The sequence below is a fragment of the Dendrobates tinctorius genome, unplaced genomic scaffold (genome assembly GCF_039654945.1).
Source record: "Dendrobates tinctorius isolate UK_male_01 unplaced genomic scaffold, ASM3965494v1 ptg000028l, whole genome shotgun sequence".
In the NCBI taxonomy this organism is placed as follows: Eukaryota; Metazoa; Chordata; class Amphibia; order Anura; family Dendrobatidae; genus Dendrobates; species Dendrobates tinctorius.
In genome coordinates, this window is record NW_027361696.1 from 7,185,536 (window position 1) to 7,203,040 (window position 17,505).

At 46.2% G+C, this 17,505-nt stretch overlaps 1 protein-coding gene across 1 annotated transcript in view; it reads left to right on the forward strand.

The window, feature by feature from the left end:
* The first annotated feature begins 252 nt into the window (after positions 1–252).
* Positions 253–17,505, forward strand: part of ADAMTS8 (ADAM metallopeptidase with thrombospondin type 1 motif 8) — a 126,348-nt gene continuing 109,095 nt past the window's right edge. Inside the window, exon 1 of the mRNA XM_073570055.1 lies at positions 253–2,048. Coding sequence (XP_073426156.1) covers positions 702–2,048 — 1,347 coding nt within the window. The 5' untranslated portion in view covers positions 253–701. The remainder of the gene's footprint in view (positions 2,049–17,505) is intronic.

Genomic DNA, 17,505 nt, shown 5'->3' on the forward strand with positions numbered 1-17,505 from the left:
AGAGTGTAATTCAGAAGGTAGGATCTCTCTCCTCCACAGAAAGTCCAGATTCACACTTATCAGGACCTGACAGTGCAGGCAGGGAGAGACTTAAGTGGCTCAGTGATCCTCATTTTTGCCTCCATGTCTCCCCTCCTCCTGTTTGACAAGGAGGAGAGAAGGGAGAGAAGGGAGGGACAGAGGCGTTGAAGATCAAAAATAAACCTCTGGAGGGGTGGAGGGAGTTCTGTGCCTGTATATATACCGGGATCTCTCCCCAGCAGCTCTGGTGCTTCAACTATTTCTGGGAATAGAAAGAACGGAGAAGAGTGGGAATAGTCTTTTCAGGACTAGGAGAGTTCCTCTGAGACCCTGCCGTCGTCTTGGGGATGCAGTACAGTCCCCCTCACCTCTCCAGCCTGGCTTGGGATGTATCTGTCTGGATGACAATGGAAGAATATTTAGAATTGAGAGTCCTCAGTGGTTGATACCTTCTGACAATGTGCACTCGCTGCTTCCAACTATTGGATCTATATGTCCCATTTTATTACATCACCTTCAGCTTGTGATCCAAGCTTCACAGTCTTAGAGTCTGCACCAGTATCTAGAAGGATTTATTGGTAAATGACGGACAAATGCAAATGTTTTAGGAGACGCTGGCACATCCGGGAGTCGCAGCAGATTTCGAGCTCACCTATCTATCGCACAGTCTGTTTTGTTTCATGCACTTTTCTCAGGCATCTTGCAGACCCCTCATTAACACCTGTCAGACTGATATAACACAGGACTCTGTCACCATGGCTGTCTTATATCTTCAGGTATCTGGGCTGATTTTGATCCTATGGTTACTTGGTGGCCATGCATTGCCCCTTGGAGAAGTGACAACGCCAGAGCTCCTTCCTTCTCCTGATGGGAAGGTCACCCTGATGTTCTCTGTTCTAGGTGAGCTCATGTCGTTTCACCTCACTCCAGATGATGAGTTCCTTGTCCCCGGTCTTCAAATCAGACACTTGGGAGTGGGAATTGTTGAGGATGAAGGGACATTCTTCCTGAGGAACTGCTTCTATTCTAGTCAGGAGCCATTAGCTGCCTTCAGTGTATGTAAGGGGATTCAGGGAGCTTTCCTACAAGGTTGGAAGAGGTTCATTATCCAACCCATGAAAGAACAGACGAATGATGGGACACTTGGTCCACACCTTGTAATGAAAGCTCAAAGACTGGGCAGGAAATCTGATGACCACAAAGAAGAAATAATTACTTCTAACAAGATACAACAGGACAGAAGAGCAGGAGATGGACCAGCTGGGGGACAGGACAGGAGAGCAGGGGACAGCCCAGCCGGGCAACAAGACAGAAGTGCAGGGTATATTGCAGCTGGGGTACAGCACAGAAGAGCAGGAGATAGTCCAGCTGGGGGACAGGACAGAAGAACAGGGAATGGTCAAGCCAGAGGACAGGACAGAAGAGCAGGAGATGGACCAGCTGGGGGACAGGACAGGAGAGCAGGGGACAGCCCAGCCGGGCAACAAGACAGAAGTGCAGGGCATATTGCAGCTGGGGTACAGCACAGAAGAGCAGGAGATGGTCCAGCTGGGGGACAGGACAGAAGAACAGGGAATGGTCAAGCCAGAGGACAGGACAGAAGAGCAGGGGACAGCCCAGCCGGGCAACAAGACAGAAGTGCAGGGCATATTGCAGCTGGGGTACAGCACAGAAGAGCAGGAGATAGTCCAGCTGGGGGACAGGACAGAAGAACAGGGAATGGTCAAGCCAGAGGACAGGACAGAAGAGCAGGTGACGGTCCAGCCGGGGGACAGGACAGAGGAGCAGGGGACAGTCCATTTAAGAGACAAGTCAACAGAGCTGCTGAGGGACAGGACATGGTAGATGACGATGGAGAGCATAAAATCTTGCAGGTACCTGTCCACACCTGGAGAAGTGAACGTTCTTTGCACAACGGCACAGATCAGCACAGACGCAACAGGAGGTTTGTGTCTGAAGAACATTTTGTGGAAATCTTGTTGGTGGCGGATGTGTCCATGGTTCGATTTTACGGGGAGGATTTAAAGGTACAGACTTATATTCTCTTCTGATTCGTCTCTAAGGGAAACTCTACAGTTTTAATCTTTTTTTTACAGAGTTATGTTTTTCATCTCCAGTCATTCAGTTTAAACCCCAATCACGTTGAGAGCTGAATAATATGATTTAACAAGATCGGTATAAATAAAGGGTATAGTCCATCTACATATCCCGCATCTAGATATCCATTGTCTATATTCACAGTGTAAAATGTTGATAGAGCTCGGGACGACTTGTGGTGCCACCTGGGCTAGAATCAGGTCAATAGTCCCCATGCTGTGTCCATTCCACATACCATTGTAGTGGACGTAGCCACTAGCATCTGTTTACCCCTTGGGGAAGATTTTCTTTTCGTTGGGATATATAATATGCTGCATAGGATCGAGCTGAGCAAACATCTTCAGAAAGTGTTAATGTGCATGACCACCTATCTGCAGAGACATGTATGTAAAGAGGATATCATCTGGAGACTCGACTGATGTTTCCCTCTTATGTCATATTCTTTATAATTACCTATTAATATCCTAAGATATAAAATGTCGTAATTGATACTCTGAGAAGAAGTCCATCCCCTGCCTAATTCATGGGATTACATTGGCCATAATCTGCATGCCCATCCCTTTGTTCGTAATTCCCAGAGTCGCGGAAGGTGCTGTGATATTGGATGTGACTCTGTGCTTCATATAGGGTGTACTCACATCTGGTTACTTGTGATTAGGAGATAAGCGGTGCCTGAGGAGAAAGTATGACATCACAGGCTACATTACATAGTATCTTACATAAGTGAGCAGGTTACACAGGGACAGGATAAAAGTATTTTGGTGCCGTAGGCAGATGAAGCCAAAGGTGCACCCTCACCCCAAAAGCAAAGGAATGGCTCAGAGATTAAGGTAACAGGACCCCTAATGCACATCCCCCCTTCCTCTCCGATGGGTTAGATAGCAAACTCTGATGACCACTTCTGTTAGAATTGTTACCTCTTTCATTAAAAAATGTTATCAAGAGTAAAAAAAAAGTGGTGTCGTTTAGGGATGTGAGTTAACAGAGTACAATTTTAAAGTTGGATACAAAATCAATCTTTTTTTTCTAAGTATTTACACAATACAGGAGAAAAAATCTCGATATTCATCCCTGTTGTCCTATATATTAAATTTAGAACCCAAGGATAGTTATGGAAACTAATAAAGCTTAAAGATAATTTGGGCTGTTTGGTTTCAATTAAGGTATCCAGCATTTGGGAGATACCCTAATAGAAAATAAACAGATCCCCATTATAAATAAAGGGATACGTCTAATCATTTTGGCATCCGTCATGTGACAAATACAGCTTGCCCAAAACTGTTGGTGGTTCTGGTGATGTTTTCTGCCTCTGGTGACATTCATGTTGTGATTGTTGTTCTGGTGCTGTATTCATGTAGTGTAATGATTCTTGTGATATATTCATCACCAGTACCATCATCAGTGCATGAATACGAAGCCAAAGTCATCCTCTGTACCAGAAGCACCAATAATACATGAATATGACACCAGAGACATCATCAGTAAATGAATACATTACGGAAACCACAATCAGTACATGAATGTCATAAGAACCTCCATCAGTACATGAATATGTCAGCAGAACCACCATTGGTAAATGAATGCATCACCATCAGTACATGAATAAATCAACAGACCCACCATCAGTAAATCAATATGTTATACTGAAGAAAAAAGATACACAGAATGGATATAGAGAGGGAACAATGTGAAATGAAGACACAAAATGACACTTTGCCTCTCCCTGCATGCCTCTGTAACCAGCACATTATGTTTCAGTCCTAATTCCAAGGTATGGAATAAAGTACTTTTTCACATTCATTCGAACCGGTGAGTACCGCATCTTTTTTCTTCAATATTACACATTTCAGGACTTTATGCAGAGACTAAACACCGTTTTATCAGCCACTGTAGCTCTACATGGGATGCCTATTTAGCCTACCAGGGAATTTTTTATATGCTGTCTGGTGCCGGTGTTTTTCTTTTGAACTTTGAAAATTAATATGTTACCAGAACCTCCATCAGTACGTGAATACGTCACCAGAACCACCCTAAGTACTTTAGTACATGATCAGAACCAAGAGTAATTGAATACAAGAACATGCTAAGTACAACAATCAATTGTAATATCAAGCCAAACCCATAAACAATTGTATCTCATGAACCTACAACCCTACAACTCCCAGTATGTCCTTAACAATGATACAGTTAAGGGCCTGTCACACTAAGAGATATCACCAGCAATATCGCTATAACTTGTGACGTTATAACGATATTGCTAGCGATATCGCTGTGTCTGATACTTACCTACAACCCGCTCCCCCGCTGGTTATCGCTGATCGCGCGAGAACGTCCAGGACCGTTTCTCGTCATCAGCTTCCTGCGGCGCTTCCTGCTGTGACGACGAGCGACGCTTGGAGCCGGGCGGGAGGACGTAGGATCGCCTGGTGTGACAGGTAAGTAGCGACCCCCGTCCCCAGCGATGTCGCTAGTGAGATCTGCCTGTGTGATAGCTCACTAGCGACCACTTAGCGATGCACCAGCGATCCTGCCCGCGTCATATCGCTGGTCGGGATCGCTGGTGCATCGCTAAGTGTGACAGTACCTTAAGTGGGAGTTGCCTTTATCAGCCATCATCAAACTACGGACCATACAGGATCCACAGTACTGGTGAGAATTAGTCAGCATCACAAATAAACATTTTCATACATGACATCTCTTTCTTTTCATCACTAATCTTGTCTAAATGCAATGATGACTTTTTACATCCACAGATGTTTTTTGCAGACCTCTCCTCCGGTCTTTTGCAACACGTCGCGACACAGTTCCCTTCAAAATAAGAGTCTTATTAATTGCCCTCTGCATAAAAATATCTGTCCATAATATGACCCTAAATAAGCCTCCTTTGGTATATGGCCTCAACACCGTCTACCATTATCAGCTATAACCGCCACACCATCCACCCTTATGAACCATGGCCTATACCATGGCTATCCCCTCTATTATTATTATTATTATTATTTATTGTTATAGCGCCATTTATTCCATGGCGCTTTACATGTAAGGAGGAGTATACATAAAAACAAGTACAATAATCTTAAAAAATACAAGTCATAACTGGTACAGGAGGAGAGAGGACCCTGCCCGCGAGGGCTCACAATCTTCAAGGGATGGGTGATAATACAGTAGGCGAGGGTAGAGCTGGTCGTGCAGCGGTTTGGTCGATCGGTGGTTACTGCAGGTTGTAGGCTTGTCGGAAGAGGTGGGTCTTCAGGCTCTTTTTGAAGGTTTCGATGGTAGGTGAGAGTCTGATATGTTGTGGTAGAGAGTTCCAGAGTAGGGGTGATGCGCGAGAGAAATCTTGTATGCGATTGTGGGAAGAGGAGATAAGAGGGGAGTAGAGAAGGAGATCTTGTGAGGATCGGAGGTTGCGTGCGGGAAAGTACCGGGAGACGAGGTCACAGATGTATGGAGGAGACAGGTTGTGGATGGCTTTGTATGTCATGGTTAGGGTTTTGTAATGGAGTCTCTGGGCAATTGGGAGCCAGTGAAGGGATTGACAGAGGGGAGAAGCTGGGGAATAGCGGGGGGACAGGTGGATTAGTCGGGCAGCAGAGTTTAGAATAGATTGGAGGGGTGCGAGAGTGTTTGAGGGGAGGCCACAGAGCATGAGGTTGCAGTAGTCAAGGCGAGAGATGATGAGGGCATGGACTAGGGTTTTTGCAGATTCTTGGGTGAGGAATGAATGGATTCGTGAAATATTTTTGAGTTGAAGTCGGCAGGAAGTGGAAAGGGCTTGGATATGTGGTTTGAAGGAGAGATCAGCGTCAAGGATTACTCCGAGGCAGCGAGCTTGTGGGACTGGGGAGAGTGGGCAGTCATTTACTGTAATTGATAGGTTCGTGGGGGGGTCACGTGAGATGGGGGAAAGATGATGAATTCTGTTTTGTCCATGTTGAGTTTCAGAAATCTAGCGGAGAAGAAGGATGAAATAGTGGACAGACATTGAGGGATTCTGTTTAGTAGGGAGGTGATATCTGGTCCAGAGATGTAGATCTGTGTGTCATCAGCGTAAAGATGATACTGAAAGCCATGAGATTCTATGAGCTGTCCCAGGCCAAAGGTGTAAATAGAGAACAGCAGGGGCCCAAGGACTGAACCTTGTGGGACTCCGACAGATAGGGGGCGAGGTGAGGAGGTGGTGTGTGAGTGGGAGACGCTGAATGTCCGGTCTGTTAGGTATGATGAGATCCAGGATAGGGCCAAGTCTGTGATGCCGAGGGATGAGAGGGTCTGTAATAATAGGGAATGGTCCACTGTGTCAAAGGCAGCCGACAGGTCCAGGAGGAGGAGGACAGAGTAGTGTCGCTTGCTCTTGGCGGTTAAGAGGTCATTGGTGACCTTAGTAAGGGCAGTTTCAGTGGAGTGGTGTGACCGGAAGCCAGATTGTAAGCGGTCGAAGAGGGAGCAAGAAGAGAGATGGGAGGACAGTTCAAGGTAGACGTGTTGTTCCAGTAGCTTGGAGGCGTAGGGGAGAAGTGATATAGGGCGATAGCTAGATACAGAGGATGGGTCAAGAGAGGGCTTTTTGAGGATAGGTGTGATGGAGGCATGTTTAAAGCTTGAGGGGAAAACACCAGTTGTTAGTGATAGGTTGAAGAGATGGGTTAGGGTTGGGATGAAGACTGTGGTGAGGTTTGGTATGAAGTGGGATGGGATTGGGTCGAGTGCACAGGTGGTGAGATGTGATCTTGAGAGTAGAGTGGAGAGTCGATCTTCTGTAATGGTGGAGAAGTTGGTTTTGAAGGTGGAGGGCTGGGAAGTCAGGAGGAAGGGCTCTGGGGGTTGTTGACCAAAACTGTCCCTGATGTTATCAATTTTCTGCTTGAAAAATGAGGCAAAGTCTTCAGCTGAGATGAGTGGGGAGGGAGGAGGTGCTGGGGGGCGGAGGAGAGAATTGAAGGTGTTGAATAACTGTTTAGGGTTGTGAGACAGGGAGGATATGAGAGATGAGAAGTAGGTTTGTTTAGCTGTGGCGAGTGTGGTCTTGAAAGTAGTGAGGGACTGTTTGAATGCGATGAAGTGCTCGTTGGAGTGGGATCTTTTCCATCTGAGCTCAGCAGCCCTGGAAGCTCGCCTCAGCTCTTTGGTCAGGCTGGTGTGCCAGGGCTGTCTGTTGATTTTGCGAGTTTTGGTATGTGTAAGTGGGGCAGCGGATTCCAAAGCTACAGCTATTGTGGTGTTACATAGAGCAGCAGCGTCATCTGCATTGTATAAGGAACTTATATCTGTGAGAGGGAGGAGGGATTCAGAGAATGAGTGTAGGTCAAGGTGTTTAAGATTCCTGCGAGGGTGTGAAAGTTTGTGGGGTGGGGATTGTAGACATGGAGTGAAGAGGGAAGAGAATGTGAGCAGGTTGTGGTCAGAGAGAGGGAGAGGTGAGTTAGAGAGGTTAGATAGGGAGCAGAGGCGGGTGAAGATGAGGTCCAGTGTGTGGCCATCTTTATGGGTGGATGTAGAAGACCATTGAGTGAGGCTGAAGGAGGAAGTGAGAGATAGAAGTTTAGTGGCAGCTGAGAGGGAAGTGTCAATGGGGATGTTGAAGTCGCCCATGATGATAGTAGGGATGTCCGCGGAAAGGAAATGAAGTAACCAGGTGGTGAAGTGGTCAAAGAAGGTGGTGGCTGGCCCTGGGGGGCGGTAAATGACAGCCAGTTGGAGGTTGGAGGGGGAGTAGATGCGCACAGAGTGCACCTCAAAGGAAGGGAGGGTAACAGAGGGTGGCAGTGGGATTGGGGTGAAGGAGCAGGTATCTGACAGGAGAAAACCAACTCCTCCGCCATGTTTGCTGCTGGGGCGGGGGGTGTGAGAAAGGTGGAAGCCGCCATACGAAAGTGCAGCAGGAGAGGCTGTGTCAGAAGGGGTGAGCCAGGTTTCGGTGATGGCGAGGAAGGAAAGTTTGGTAGTGACAAAAAGATCATGGATGTAGGAAAGCTTGTTGCAGACAGAGCAAGCGTTCCACAGAGCTCCTGTTAGTGGGACTGGGGAAGCGGGGGCTGGGTGAATGGGTATAAGGTTGGAGAGGTTACGGAAGGTTGTGATAGAGCGTGGATGGGAGGTAGAAATGACTGTGGGAATGTGGTGAGGAGGACCATGATTTGGAGAGATATCACCAGCAGTGAGAAGGAGCAGAGAAAGTGTTAGCAGGTGGGAGCAGGAGAGGGCATGACGGGGCTGTCTGTGTTTGGAGACAGAGGATTGTATGTTAAGGAACAGTTTTGAAGCGGAGGTGAGGTGGATGGGGAGGATTGAAGAAGAGATGAACAGTTCCTTACTAGGAGTAGGGATTAGGGGAATTAGCAGAAAGTGAAGGATTATTGGGGTGAAAATGAAAACAAACAGAAACATTGTTTACAGTGACTGTACAGTTACCTTCAGTTCCCTTCTGGTTCCATTCTGGTTTTAATTCTTAAATTAATCTTCACACTTCTAGAACACACTTATAGGAAATCACACTGCAGACTGAAGTCTTTATGCAGACTTGTGCTCTGCAATATATGTACAACTAAGTGCAGTCAGGTGTGAAGCAGAGAGGAGTGGTCTCTGCTCATCTTGGCCAGACAATTAAGAGTGGACCAGATGTATATGATCAAGCCAGAGTAAACAAGGTCATAAATAACACTGGGGTAAGCTGGGGTTAGCTGAAAGGCATACCATGTGAATGCTAGGTGCAGAGGCAAGTCTATGTGCAAAGCTGGGTGATGCACTGTGTGCCCTTCATAGACAGACAGCAGGAGAGCAGGAGAGCTAGGTGGATGGACATACCATGTGAATGCTAGGTGCAGAGGCAAGTCTATGTGCAAAGCTGGGTGATGTACTGTGTGCCCTTCATAGACAGACAGCAGGAGAGCAGGAGAGCTGGGTGGATGGACATACCTGTCGGAAGAATAGAGATGCTTGTTAGAGTGCGATGGTGGCAGGTAGCAGGGCACAGTCTGTATACATCCTTCTGGTTTTAATTCTTAAATTAATATATAATTTTCATTTTACACTTTCTATATCTCCACAACATGCTAACCCTTCTTCACATTGTGCCTCCATTTCACATTGTTCCCTCTCCATATCCATTCTGTGCACTGTCACCATACTGCTCACCACGCTGCCCTGATCAAACTGTAACCACTCCTCACACTGTCCCAAACACAGTATGCTAGTCACAACAACCGTCGTTACGATATATCCACAACAAGCTGCCAATATCTCTATATATAAAAGTGAATGTATGTATGCATGTGTGTGTATGTATCACCAACCAATCACAACGCATCTTTCATTTCACCAGAGTTGGTTAAAAGTAGCTGAGCTGTGATTGGTTGCTATGAGCAAGTTTTCCCACTTTACAACACCTCAGCAGACACTGACATGGTGGGAGAAATGTAGCATCCCCGGGAACATAAGCTCCCAGCCATTGTCTGCCCCCCGAAAGGAGCAGAGAGCACATGACAGAAATGAATCCCCCTCCCTGTCCATATACACATCACACATCACACATCCTCCATCCCGTAGGCACATCTTCCCTCTTAAAGGGATCATTGGTATGGAAGTCAGAGCAAATCCATCCAGGGCTTTGGTTTTGACCCCAGGCCTCTCTTAAAGGGATCCCTGGTATGGAAGTTAGGACCGTTCCACTCAGCTCTGTGGTTCTGACCTCAGGGTCTCTTAAAAGGATCACTGGTATGGAAGTTAGGGCAAATCCACACTGCGCTTTGGTACTGACCCCAGGTCTTTCTTAAAGGGATCTCCGTTATGGAAGTCAGGGCAAATCCATCCCGCTCTTTGGTTCTCACCCCAGGCTCTCTTAAAGGGATCTCCTGTATGGAAGTTAGGGCAAATCCCTCAACGCTCTAATTCTGACCCCAGGGTTCTATTAAAGGGATCATTGGTATGCAAGTCACGGTAAATCCACTCAGCACTCTGGTTCTGATCCCAGTCTCTCTTAAAGGGATCTCCGGTATGGAAGTTAGGGTAAATCCCTCAGCGCTCTGATTCTGACCCCAGGGTTCTATTAAAGGGATCATTGGTATGGAAGTCAGGACAAATCCACTCAGCGCTCTGGTTCTGACCCCAGGCCTCTCTTAAAGGGATCCGCGGTATGGAAGTTAGGACCGTTCCACTCAGCGCTCTGGTTCTGACCCCAGGCTGATGGGATGATGTGGGATATTAGGGGTAGTAGTCCGGTGGCTCTGGCTGATGGGATGATGTGGGATATTAGGGGTAGTAGTCCGGTAGCTTTGGCTGACGGGATGATGTGGGATATTAGAAGGAGTGGTCCAGTGGCTCTGGCTGACGGGATGATGTGGGATATTAGTGGTAGTAGTCCGGTGGCTCTGGCTGATGGGATGATGTGGGATATTAGTGGTAGTAGTCCGGTAGCTTTGGCTGACGGGATGATGTGGGATATTAGAAGGAGTGGTCCAGTGGCTCTGGCTGACGGGATGATGTGGGATATTAGTGGTAGTAGTCCGGTGGCTCTGGCTGATGGGATGATGTGGGATATTAGTGGTAGTTGTCCGGTGGCTCTGGCTGACGGGATGATGTGGGATATTGGGGGGAGTAGTCCAGTGGCTCTGGCTGACAGGATGATGTGGGATATTAGTGGTAGTTGTCTGGTGGCCCTGGCTGATGGGATGATGTGGGATATTAGGGGGAGTAGTCCAGTGGCTCTGGCTGACAGGATGATGTGGGATATTAGTGGTAGTTGTCTGGTGGCCCTGGCTGATGGGATGATGTGGGATATTAGAGGTAGTAGTTTGGTGGCTCTGATGGGATGATGTGGAATATTAGGGGTAGTAGTCCGATGGCTCTGGCTGACAGGACGATGTGGGATATTAGGGGTAGTAGTCCGGTAGCTCTGGCTGACGGGATGATGTGGGATATTATTGTGAATGTGGCTATGCGGAGTGGGCGGGGCTCTACACTCAGCTTTATATATATAGATATAATCATTATAATTTATTATAAGTAACCGCAGTTAGTTACTATGCCCAGGCAGCGTCGGGCTCTTCAGCTAGTTTAATATAATCACCCTCAGTCACTGGCTTGCCCTCTCTAGCGGAGAAAATTGTGCGTGAGCCCACGCCCGTTTTTTCCGTGAATTAATCCTTTAATTTAACAACTACAAGCTCCAAAATTTTACACGCATACACTATTTAAATTATTAGTGAGGGACATATATAAATCTAAAGGATATGCAATGGTTTACTGTATATAAAACATGTCTTATATTCTGTGGGGTTCTATAATGATTTTACAGATGCCCACAATTGATTTTTCACCTATTCTCTTATCTATACCTCTATGAAATATAAATATATATAAATATATAAAAATAAAGGGAACACTAGACACTGTTACTGAGCTGACACATGGATGTTAGTGACCTTCCTATCATTTCTACCTGTTGTTCATTCCATTGGCACAACAGCAGGCGAAATTAAATCACAATCACTGTTGATTGCACAGAAGTGTGACTGACTTGGAGTTACATTTTGTTATTTAAGTGTTCCCTTTTTTTTGAGCAGTATATATATATCTATATAGATATATATATATATATCTATATCTATATATATATATATAATGTGTGTGTGTGTGTGTGTGTCAATGACATATATATACATATATATATACAGGGCCGGACTGGGACTAAAATTCAGCCCTGGCATTTGAAGTTACACAGGCCCACTAGTCACATGGTGACTATATAATATCTTTGTACACTTGTAGGTTACAAGAAGTGAGAGGAGATTAACACGACTATATAACACTAGATGGTGGCCCGATTCTATCGCATCGGGTATTCTAGAGTCTCTGTTAAAATAAAAAATAGTGATATACTCACCTCCCGATGGCTCCCGGACTCTTTCTCTCCTCTCACCAAGCGCCTGGCATCTTCCGGTCCCAGTAATGCTTGGCGTGAAACACCGCTGATGACGTCGTGCTCTCGCGAGAGTGACGTCATCTCCGGCCCTTCTCGCTAAGCATTACTGGGACCAAAAGATATATATATATAACTATTTTTATAACTATTTTTTATTTTAACAGAGACTCTAGAATACCCGATGTGATAGAATCGGGCCACCATATAGTGTATTATACTCCTGTTACACCCAGAGCTGCTGTCACTGTTCTGCTGTTACCTATTGTATTGTACTCCAGTTACAGGCAGAGCTGCAGTCACTGTTCTGCTGTTACATAATGTATTATACTCCTGTTGAAGCCAGAGCTGCAGTCACTGTTCAGATCTTACCTAATGTATTGTACGCAAGTTGCACCCAGAGCTGCAGTCACTTTTCTGCTGTTACCTTATGTATTGTACGCAAGTTACACCCAGAGCTGCAGTCACTGTTCTGCTGTTACCTAATGTATTGTACGCAAGTTACACCCAGAGCTGCAGTCACTGTTCTGCTGTTACCTAATGTACTCCTGTTACACCCAGAGCTGCAGTCACTTTTTTGTTGTTACCTAATGTATTGTACACAAGTTACACCCAGAGCTGCAGTCACTGTTCTGCTGTTACCTAATGTATTGTACTCCAGTTACACCCAGAGCTGCAGTCACCATTCTGCTCTTACTTAATGTATTATACTCCTGTTACAGCCAGAGCTGCAGTCACTGTTCAGATCTTACCTAATGTATTGTACTCCAGTTACACCCAGAGCTGCAGTCACTTTTCTGCTGTTACCTAATGTATTGTAGCCCAGTTACACCCAGAGCTGCAGTCACCGTTCTGCTCTTACCTAATGCATTATACTCCTGTTACAGCCAGAGCTGCAGTCACTGTTCAGATCTTACCTAATGTATTGTACGCAAGTTACACCCAGAGATGTAGTCACTTTTCTGCTGTTACCTAATGTATTGTATGCAAGTTACACCCTGAGCTGCAGTCACTGTTCTGCTGTTACCTAATGTATTGTACCCAAGTTACACCCAGAGCTGCAGTCACTGTTCTGCTGTTACCTAATGTACTCATGTTACACCCAGAGCTGCAGTCACTGTTCTGCTTTTACCTAATGTATTGTAGTCCAGTTACACCCAGAGCTGCAGTCACTGTTCTGCTGTTACCTCATGTATTGCACTCCAGTTACACCCAGAGCTGCTTCCACTGTTCTGCTGTTATCTAATGTATTGTACTCCTGTTACTCCCAGAGCTGCAGTCACTGTTCTGCTTTTACCTAATGTATTGTAGTCCAGTTACACCCAGAGCTGCAGTCACCGTTCTGCTCTTACCTACTGTATTATACTCCTGTTACAGCCAGAGCTGCAGTCACTGTTCAGATCTTACCTAATGTATTGTACTCCAGTTACACCCAGAGCTGCAGTCACTTTTCTGCTGTTACCTAATGTATTGTATGCAAGTTACACCCAGAGCTGCAGTCACTGTTCTGCTGTTACCTAATGTATTGTACTCCAGTTACACCCAGAGCTGCAGTCACCGTTCTGCTCTTACCTAATGTATTATACTCCTGTTACAGCCAGAGCTGTAGTCACTGTTCAGATCTTACCTAATGTATTGTACTCCAGTTACACCCAGAGCTGCAGTCACTTTTCTGCTGTTACCTAATGTATTGTAGTCCAGTTACACCCAGAGCTGCAGTCACCGTTCTGCTCTTATCTAATGTATTTTACTTCTGTTACAGCCAGAGCTGCAGTCACTGTTCAGATCTTACCTAATGTATTGTACTCCAGTTACAACCAGAGCTGCAGTCACTTTTCTGCTGTTACCTAATGTATTGTACGCAAGTTACACCCAGAGCTGCAGTCACTGTTCTGCTGTTACTTAATGTATTGTACTCCAGAATATGTACAGGACTGTGCCTGTGTAATGAGCGACACAGCAGTGATGCCTTTAATGGCTGTAATGTGCTGTACAATAAGCGATGCGGCCGTGTTGCCGCGACGACTAAGCAACTGTCGCTGATTGTTTGCGGCAGTTAGGCCGCGACCAATCAGTGAGGCGGGATTTCCATTACAGACAGACAAAATTAGACAATTATATAGTAGATGTAGTCAGAGCTGTGCCCAGTATTTCAGCTCAGTCCTATTTATTGCTTTTAGGTACAGTACTCCTCCCAAAGCTCTGTCCCCTTTTGTACGTACGGTGACAGAATTCCTGGCAGAACTGCTATACATTGGGCAACCAGACCCCCTGGTTATAGCCGCCCCTTTCATACCTCCCAAGTTTTGAAGAAGGGAAAGAGGGACAAAGATTGCGGCGTGCGCAGCGCGCCGCTGCAAATTTTAGGCCACGCCCCAGCCACATCCATTTCTCAAATAGTCACACCCATGTCCACGCCCAACCGCACCCATTTATCACTGCTGATCACACTGACTGGTACTGAGGGCACAGTGGCTGGCATTATGGGCACACTGACTGGCACTAAGGAAGAGAGAAAACAGAGAGAGAGAAAAAAGAAAACTGAGAGAGACAGAAAGAACGGAGAGAAAAAAGAATAGAGAGAGAAAGAAAGAGGGGAAAGAAATAAAGAACAGAGAGAGAGAAAGAAGTAAAGAAAAGAAAGAAAGAACAGAGAGAAAGAAAGAGAGGAAAGAAAAAAAAAGAAAGAGGGGAAAGAAAGAACAGAGAGAGAGAGAAAGAAAAAAGAAATATTAGAGAGAGAAAGAAAGAACAGAGAGAGAGAAAGAAAATGCGGGAAAGATAGAACAGAGAATGAGAAAGAAAGAACAGAGAAAGAAAGAAAAAGAGAGAAAGAAATAAAGAAAGATTCTATAAAGATACTATAGCAGCCCGGCTCCCATTGTAGTGCCCACCTGAGCCTCCTGGTGCAGGACATATCATGATCCGCTCACATGACCGGCATCCCTGATTCCAAGGCGATCCTGCTGTCTGCGCTGTCAGAGGAGGACATTGTGATGGATCTGAAGCAATCCTGGCTCCGTCACAATCTCCTCATGAAATTATCTCATTTCCGGTCAGCTTCCAGCACATCACTTCAGGTGGAACGTCATGTGTGAGTTTTAAAATGCTCCTCGGGGCTCCGCCATGTACTCCTGTGTCCGTGGGAAAAGCCCGCTTTGTATGCTTCGTACACACTTGGCTCCGCTCCGTACATCCCGTACACATATGGCTCCGCTCTGTACATTCCGTACACACATGGCTCCACTCCGTACACACGCGGCTCCGCTCCGCATACCCCATACACACGCGGCTCCGCTCCATACACCAAGTACACACACGGCTCCGGTCCGTACACCTCGTACACATGGCTCCGCTCTGTACACCTCATACACACAAAGCTCTGCTACATCTACCCTGTAAACCCCTCCTGACCCCACACATACTTCCCTCATCCAGCACCATGACAACCAGCACAGCAGAGTCCTGCAGACACCAAGAGGCAGGGCTGTGTGCACAGGACCTGTGATGAGGTCAACAGGAGGGGCAGAGTCAGGGTTCACATAATCAGGGGTCTGGACAAAGGCTCCCCTGACTACTCCCCTCCTGTGACCTCATCACAGGGCCTGTGTACAGAGAAGAGAGCAGCCAAGTGACGCTGTGAGTGGCTGCGGGGGGGGTTAGTCTCATGCTAGGGCGAGGATGGGGTGGGGGCGTGGCGGCTTATCTCCCTGCAGCGCAGGAGAGAAAAATCTCAGGAGGGTTGGAAACAATAACCACCATCGGCGGCAGGAACAACAGCCAGGCCAGTGGCCGCATCAGCTGGCAAGCAGCCAGATGAGCGGGTGCTGCCGCCCGCGGCCCACATGACAGCGGCCCAGCGGGAAAATGTACCTATACTATGTGTACACGTGTATTCTCTCTAGTCTATTTTAACCTATCAGTGTGATTTTACAGTATAGCGCACTGAATTGCCGGCTTTTCTAAAGGACACCGGTGCTTATTTCTCGCAAGTCACACGAATGGTCCGTGTGTAATCCGTTTTTTTTTCACACCCATAGACTTGCATTGGCGAGTCTCAGGCGTAATACGATGTAAATCGCAGCATGCTGCGATTTCATCCGCACGTATAATACGGGTGAGAACAAAACGGCTGATGGGAGCTGCCCCATAGGTTAACATTGGTCTGAGTGGTATGCGATTTTTTCTCGCTTAGCACTCATCCATATTTCTCTCTAGTGTGGCTCCAGCCTTACAGGCTGAAACTTCATTTTCATACAGAACATTGCTTTCCAAATTAAAAGATTGATGCGCTGCATCTGTCGTGAAGTACCAAGTTCTTTGTATACATCTTTAATTTCAGGGCCATTTTACGAAATTATAGCTGCTATTATCCACCACAGAATGAATTGGATGTCTCTTTTTATTGTACTAGGAATCATTACGGAAACTGTCAGCCTCTATGGGAGTCATGTGCTCCAGACACCTGTAACACATTGCTGCATCTCTGACATAATTGCTTGTGGGTGGATGGAGCTGGCGCTGCCTCATTCATGTGGTCAATACTCATATTCTGTGGTCTCTGATGCATCGTATCTGGCAGTTAGGAAGGAAGGATTATTTCCCTCTCACATTTCTTCATCCGAGACAGCGCAAACCGAGTGGGTAGAAGTGTCTGGCATAGAATCAGCCCTCAGAACCGAGCAGCTTTTATAGAATGAAGCCAATGACTGATTGGAATAAATTATAATTTTTGCTGCATATTAAATGTGTATAATTTTATTTGCAATTATAATGCGGTCGTCTCTAGTGATGTCATCATGTCCAGTCATTGTCTTGACCGGCGGCTGTGTGCACATCAGAGTCATCAAATGGTGTATCAGATGGTGTGATGACATCACATGTGATCGGGGGAGTATTTAGGTGGTGTAATGACATCACGTGATTGGGGGAGTGTTCACGTGCTGTGGTGACATCACATGATCGGGGGAGTATTCAGGTGCTGTGGTGACATCATGTCACGAATGTGTCACGCCAACTTGGGAGATCTGGGGGTAGAAGATCACTGTGTGTTGTTAATCGCAGATATTCCATGAGTTTGCATTCCATAAGAAATTAATTTAGTTTTCTTGGTACTGAAAAGGTTAACGACCATTTCTCTGCTGGTTAGAAACATGCAGCTCCATTTCAGCTGCTTCTGATCTTGTCTTAACACTCCCTATAAAACCTGACCAGACCCTTTCTGTCTTGTCAGTGAAAGCTCTGCTTTCTTACTCTTAGCAGATGATGTGCTGAATAAGAGTTTGTTGTTACTATTGGAGATTCGTCTTCCCGAACGGTGTGGATAAGCTAAGTGTTTTGGAGAGATGTTATTGCAGAGGTGTTCTGTTGTACCTGTGTGTTTATCTCCTGGTCCCTGTTCCCATTTAGTTTATTCCTCCTTCCTATTGTTGGTTGGTGCTTTTGTATGTTAGAGGGCTTCTGTTTTCCCT